Source organism: Aptenodytes forsteri, unplaced genomic scaffold, assembly GCF_000699145.1.
Source record: "Aptenodytes forsteri isolate BGI_AS27 unplaced genomic scaffold, ASM69914v1 Scaffold75, whole genome shotgun sequence".
NCBI lineage: Eukaryota > Metazoa > Chordata > Aves > Sphenisciformes > Spheniscidae > Aptenodytes > Aptenodytes forsteri.
The window spans coordinates 1,299,175-1,306,254 of NW_008794171.1; the positions used below are offsets into that span (position 1 = coordinate 1,299,175).

At 40.8% G+C, this 7,080-nt stretch overlaps 1 protein-coding gene across 1 annotated transcript in view; it reads right to left on the bottom strand.

Annotated features, from left to right (window-relative positions):
• Positions 1-7,080, bottom strand: part of CEP57 (centrosomal protein 57) — a 21,210-nt gene continuing 14,130 nt past the window's right edge. Inside the window, exons 7-12 of the mRNA XM_009282316.1 lie at positions 5,082-5,159; positions 3,886-3,990; positions 3,646-3,726; positions 3,043-3,287; positions 2,219-2,363; positions 1-377 (exon numbers count right to left, since the gene is read on the bottom strand). Coding sequence (XP_009280591.1) covers positions 141-377; positions 2,219-2,363; positions 3,043-3,287; positions 3,646-3,726; positions 3,886-3,990; positions 5,082-5,159 — 891 coding nt within the window. The 3' untranslated portion in view covers positions 1-140. The remainder of the gene's footprint in view (positions 378-2,218; positions 2,364-3,042; positions 3,288-3,645; positions 3,727-3,885; positions 3,991-5,081; positions 5,160-7,080) is intronic.

The following is a 7,080-nucleotide window of genomic DNA, read 5'->3' on the forward strand; positions in this document are numbered from 1 at the left end:
GGAGAATTAAGGGCCCATATTTCAAAAGTGCACTTAGCATACAGTAGTCTCTTTCACATAGCAAGAAAGGCAGCTGCTTTAATTCCAGAACATGAGGAAGTTTGACCGGGATGGAGTCAAGAACATCTCCTGCAGAACAGTCAGTAGTCCCAGCTGATATCATCTTTCTGTAGTGAAGTCTGTATGGTCTGCATGTCTCTCAACAACTGAAGATTCTTCCGACTCTTCTCTCCAGGTTTCACTTTGATGGGACCAGCATTCTTCCCTTTTGTGGTTACTGTAGTTGTTACTTTAACCTCACTAACAGGGAACCTGCTGTCTTTTATTTGTTTAGCAGAAGTCTTTTTGGACTTGCATTCTCTCTTAAGTCTCTCTAGCTGAAAGAGAAACCCAAAGAAAAACATTAAACTTAAACAAGGTCACTGCTTATGTTGCACAATTATTCCAGACGGCTGAAATACCCCACCACTCATCTCACCCAGCTAAGCAAATGGATGCTCCCAAGTCCCCCTGAATAATAAATATTTTGTTTTCCTTACACAGCATTGCTATTTTAGCATCTTTAGAACTGTGTTCAGCTTATAGTCTGAACGACTAGGTTATCTCTTTAAACACTGACAAATTGATTTTGGGGGAATGTCTCCATCATGAACGTAATAGAAAAAGTTATATATGACAGAAAGTTGATTTGTCACTGTTACCATCCAGTGATTAAAAAACAAAAAACAAACAGACATTTTTCTACACACATACTGGTGATTTTAATAGCTAGTCACCATCAGAGATGTAGCTTTAAAAAGAACACCAAACTCTGCTGAGGTGAAGAACTGGTATCCACACACAGCACTAAAGACTCAGTACTCTGCAACAAGGACTGAGCTGCCATAAGCTTCAACGGGGAACTGGACAGTCTAAGGTGCAGACACATTCATATTCTCAAACTGCAAAATGGCTGGCTTCCACGGTTCCCCTCACCTCAGGTAGTGGTGCTCCCTCCTCCTCCTTTATAGCATGCAGCAATTTCCCTAAACGCTGACTGTGGAAACTTTTGCCAATAGCTAGTCAGAAGCCTCAGTATATGCAGAATCATTACTACTGGGAACTGCTACACATCCATTTCTCTGCAACAGTTCCTCTGAAGATCGTAAGAGATCAAAGGTGAGTAATGCTGCTGTTTGAAAACATTTTGGACATCAGCAGCAGTGCTCTCGGTACATATTTTGTGCCTAAGTTACATCAGATGAGGGTGAATCGTGGTTCATACAAACTGAACCAGATTAAACACAAGGGGTTAAGCTCTTTGGAAGAATTTCACTAAAATGAATGAAGATTACAGAAAATAGGGAATCGACAGGGTTTATAGCTTTGAATGAACAGGCTACACTATTCAAAACATTTTGAAAGTTGTTTTAAACTGAAACAGGTATTTCAGGTTTTATAAAATGCAAATCAAAACATAAATAGGTCATTTACTCCAAGCAAAGGAGAACCGTTAAAAGATTCAGCTCAACAGTGAAAGCCCCTGGGAATCTAGGTATCTCTCTAAATACAGTTTAGGTTACTCTAAGTTCATTGTGAAGAACAGCATTTCACAAGGGCTTTCCCCTGCTATCTGTGCAGCTGGTTGTCACTAGGCACCTCACGCAAAGCGGTTGCTTTGGTTCAGCACAGCTCTTTGACGCATGCCAGGAGTGAGTGTGACTGATCAGAACACAGGTATCTCCTGACACATCAGATATCCGACCAGAAACATCTCCCAGACCGACTGCCGGGGGCCCAGAAGTAGGCTCACACCTTTCAGCCCTATACACTGTTTCTCATCTTGTGTATTGCCCAACCAGCTTATGCTGTGTTTACAGAATTCAACAGCTGTGGGATTTGCTATCGCACAGTGGACGATCTTTTCCCTGTTTTGGGGATGAAAGGAGTGTAAAATGCAATGCAAGAACAGATGTGAAAGCTCTGCCCAGGACAGGATGAAGAGTGGGCACAAGGGTGACACGGTAAGACAGAAAGGATACTCCTGCAGAAATACTGGGATAGAAAGGTGGAGGTATGCAGAGTAACTTTGGGACGTCAAAGCTAAAGCTAGGCACTACTGCTCTACAGTAGTTATTTCTGCTTTATTCAGTTACTGCTAAATTAGGATAGAACTCAAAAAAACCCCACTTAAGATAGCAACTCTACAGAAACATGAACATAGTAAAAAGTAACTGACCTGCAACCGATGTCTCCGGACTTTGCTGATCTGGTCTGCCTTTGCTTCCATCTTTCCCACCAGTGCCTCAAGTTCCCTCTCCAGATCTTCCCTCACTGCAATGGTTGGGGCTTCCTGGGCAAGCTTTGACAGCTGCTGGTGATCACTGGCATGGAATTCAGATAGAACAAAGCTTGCATCAGACTCCCTTGGCTTCTAGTGCTTGTACACCCAGTTCAGAAGTAACACTTCTAGGAAACCACAGCATCAGCAGCCAGACATATTAAACATGCCATAACGAACCAGTAAGAACAGTTTGCTGGTTAGCAGCATTATTACGGTAGCACATCCTGGTGGCAAGGCTGCTGCAACGTCAAGTCTCAATAACATAAGTAGCTTCACACATTCAAAATGACCAAATAACCCCTTGAGGGCATGATCTCAGCACTCGTTCAGGTACTATTTTGCCTATCTGTATCTACTGCAGTAGGATAACAATTCGTGTTCTGTTAACCAGGACAAGCAAAATGACTAGTAAAGCTGTCCTTTAATGGAGTATTTGTCCATTGCATCAGGGGCTGTTACCAGACTTCTCCCCGACCCCTCACAAATTTTATACTGCTGCATATAAAAACAGGTATGCAGTCCAGATTGTTTATCAGAATTTATTTTTAACCGCAAAAATAAATGACAGCCTCTGCAGCCAGTAGAACAGAGAGATTACAGGCCAGAGACTTCCCAAAACTAACTCCTTTCTCAGGAAAAACCTTCCAACGTTAAAGCAAAAGGCAAAAATATAAAGCATCTATGTTCATAACCTGCAATGGAGAATATGCCAAACTCACAAACTCATCTGCCCAAATTCATCTTGTAAAGTCAGCAGCACTTCTGAGAGCTCTTCCTGGGATGAAGAAGACTCCTTTGGCAGAGATGACTTTCTGCTTTTGCTGGCAGGATGATCAGTACTGACGGGTTTTGCTAGTGGAGTATCATTTACCACACGACTGTTACACAAAGCTTTCGTGTGTTGTTTCATCAGGTGTAGGACATGTTGCACGTTGGCGCCAACTGAATGACTGGGACTGGTAGACTGGACAGAAAAGTAAGAGAGACTTCTTTTAAATGGCATTGTCAACAACCTACTTGATACTAATAGAGAACATTTAAAAACAGTAACATTTTTTATTTGCTGCCAAGAATCTATTTTTTGTTTGAATGAATATGCACTAACAAGAAGAGCTTGACTAGCAGCATAGAGAGGATCCATTTTTTGGAAATGCCACTTCAGCAAGTTATCGATACTCAACAAGCCTTTTGAAGACAAACTGGAAGAAAAGAGTCAAAGAAAATGAAATGATCTGACCACTGGGTGTCAGGAGCGCACCAAGCCAAAGCCACTTAAGGAGCTGCAGCTACTGAGCATTAAGCTTTGGAATTAAGCAGCTCACCTTCCCAGCTACAAAGGGTACATCACCCAGACACAGTCTGTAATGGGGCTGCATAGCGAGATGGCTTGTACGAGAGCATTTCTGGAAGGAAAGAAGAGAGAAATGTTTATCAAAGATGACACTACAGCAAACCCATTTTCCCTTTGCTTTGTAATAAAAGAGGCAGCCTACCTTCCTGACTGCATGCACACACCCTTATTTAACTCCTCAGTAATTGCCCTTCTCTTCCCCCCATGTTACCTTCTCTGGCTGCTTAGTTTTTTTCCTGGGTTTTCTTGCTTTTGGAGAAAGCAATGGTGATGCTGCTTGAATCAGTAGTCTGTTGGTTTCCAGGCCTGTCTGAAGCTTTAATTGAGGGAACAAGGGGCGTTACTGGAATTATATTAATAGATGATCAGAGACAGAGTAAGCTGAGAACTGCAAAACACGAATTTTTTTAAAAACAGGCTCTCTGAAAGCAAGTACTGCAAGTTTTTAAGATGCTTCTGCAGTCCAAGGTCAATTTAAACATTAAATAAGAATACTTCCTCTGGTAGCACTACTCATCACTAATCCCAGTAAGTTAGAGAATTAGTCTTACTGCATTACTCCCATGCACGCAAGTGCCAAAACATCAGCTGTGCTTTACACTTGACAAAATGTTGGGGAAGTCGAGCCACCTAATCTTGCTCAATTGATCCTGTGGCATATAGTTAACAACTATTCCTTCTATTAAATTTGACAGTAAAAAAACCCCTCCAAACCATCTATTGGAAGAGTTAAGGTCAGGATTCTCACTGTCAACAGTGAGCTCCATACGCTTCACTGTTCCTTCCAACAGGAAGCTACGGCGTGGCTTTAGAAATCATCTCCTAACCAATCTCAACTAGAAGCATTCACAGAACAATTATTGATGATTGAGACACCTTTTCGCCCCGCCCAAAGGTTAATGCTAGAGCCTAACACATTATCTACATACTTCTTCAGCATACAATGAATACTTAATGAACAAAACACTTCAAGGTTAGGAGAAGACCAGTGTCCTCGTGGGCTCATAACCGATAGCATGTTGCCTCCTTTTTTGCCTCCTTCTACAATATTTCTAGTTACAATTATGAACAAGGGAGCACACTCGTTGACCTTCATCTATTTAAAGCAGAGATCCTCATACATCCTCAACTATGAATTAGTCTGAACTTCTACTCCTCTTTTCCAACTAGCTTCTTTTATTGAAGAAATCAAGCTTCGGTGCACAGGTGCTTTTAGAAAAAAGTTTCCAAAAAGCTCTGAGAACTTCAGAACATTTGGCGCCTCAGATGGGGGGTGGGGAGACTAAAACAAGGGTTTCATTATTCTGTATATGGGAGGCACTTTCAGCAAGTTTAGTTGACAAGTTGATGGAAAGGAAGAGCTAATTACAGTGCATACCAGTACAAAAGAAATTTCCTGTTGGTTACCTCAGCTGCTTTTTCCTGAACAAGCTTCCTCGCATGTTCTTCCTCCTGAAGCTTCTGTTCCAGCTCTTTCATTTTTTTCTAGTCAAAGTTGAATAAAAATAATAGCATTACTAATGAAACAATTCTTTTTTTCCTGAAGCCTACAATACTAAAAGCTTGAGCAAAAGTATATGAGTTCAACTTACGACTTAAAGCTAAGTGAAGACTTGAGCATTAGAATGATTGCTGATGTTTTGTCTGTATAGGCATAAATACAGTAGTCAAGTGCTTATGCTTAAAACTTAATTGATTTTTCTATTTTTACTTCTGCAATTGCTATCTGAGTTTAAGTCGCAGCCTACAGGGAGAGCAATACACAAGGCTGTCTTTCTCTTTGGTTGTAAAAAAACCCAACAAACTAGAAAGTAGGTTGTTTTGTGTACATTATCCTGAAAGATTTTGTACTACAAAAGGGCTAACAAAGGTGTATCATGTATCATTATAAGCTGAGAGAAGACTTGCTTTATTTAGACCGCTAACGGTATTTTTGCTAATATCTGTAACAAACTATTAGAAGAGAGGAATTTTCGAACATCTAGGCACCTTCCTAATAAAGGAGAGGGAGGAAAGTTTATATGATACCTCTGAGGTATCTTTAAGCAAAACTGAAGTGATTTCATCTTTTTATGGTAAAAACATGTAAGAACTCTTTTGAAAGCCCTTTTCAAAGAAAAGAGTTAAGGAGAAAGGCACACATTTCTTTGTAAACCCTCCAACAAGATGAAAACCTTGTTTAAGCAGGATACTTAAACTCCCAATGTGGAAGTTATCAAATAACTTTCTGATTTTGTACAGCAGAGTGAAAAAACAATCCAGAGCTCCAGGACACAAAACAACTTCCCTTCTCTTCCCCCAAAGACTGATTATTGACAGGGCCACTAATCAAACTTAAGGCAGAAAAGCATGCAGTTCAAAGTAACAGCTACATTTGTACACTTCTGTTTGTTTATAAACCCACTACACTGAGGTAGTAAATATTTCAGCTCTGCTTTACTTAAGCATTAACTGCAAGATTAATGTAACCAGCTGTTATACAAAGGTGTTAAAAGGCAAAACCCTAGGTAAACATTGAGGACTAAGGCACTATACAAAGGAACCAACTTTTTCTGTTGAATAAAAGAACCCTTTTGACTATTTTTTTTTTCTCTCATTCAAATCAGATATATTCCAGGTAACTTAAAATCATCTTCTGCCCTTTACAGTATGAGGCACAATTCTTGATTTCCATGTAGTCAGTCTCACGAAGATCTTTGTTTAACCTGTTAAGTATGACAGAATTTTTAATATGAAAATACAGTTCAAACTGAAGATTTGCTTCAGAAGACTGACATGAAGCTGGGCCAATGTTTTTATCCTGAAATGAATGAGTATTCACTCAGCCAGCTGTTTAGCTGCTGTGTGCAATTCAAACTGCACAGCAAGAGTATATCTTACTGTGTCATCAGTGATAGACCCCATTAGAAATTATCTAGCCAAGTTATATTCTCAAAGAAATTTTTTTTCTTGCTTATAGAAGAAAGTATTACACAGATTACTGGTCCATCACTGAGAGGAAAAGGCCAAAGGGCCAGCTAACAGCAAACACATGTGCTACCCAGCCATGCTGCCCATCACATAAGATAGCACAGCACAGAAAGAGCGCTGCAGGTCAGCACTGGGCTGCCTAAAACACTCTGCTCAGTCACCAGTAGCCACGACAAAGAATTTCAATGTCTATTTTTGCCTGTTTTCTAAGGGTAATTAAGTCTCATGCAATCACCTCACTCACAGAATCACAGAATAGTTTGGGGTGGAAGGGACCTCTAAAGGTCATCTAGTCCAACCCCCCTGCTGTGGGCAGGGACATCTTCAACTAGATCAGGTTGCTCAGAGCCCCGTCCAACCTGACCTGGAATGCTTCCAGGGATGGGGCATCCACCACCTCTCTGGGCAACCTGTGCCAGTGCTTCACCACCCTCAG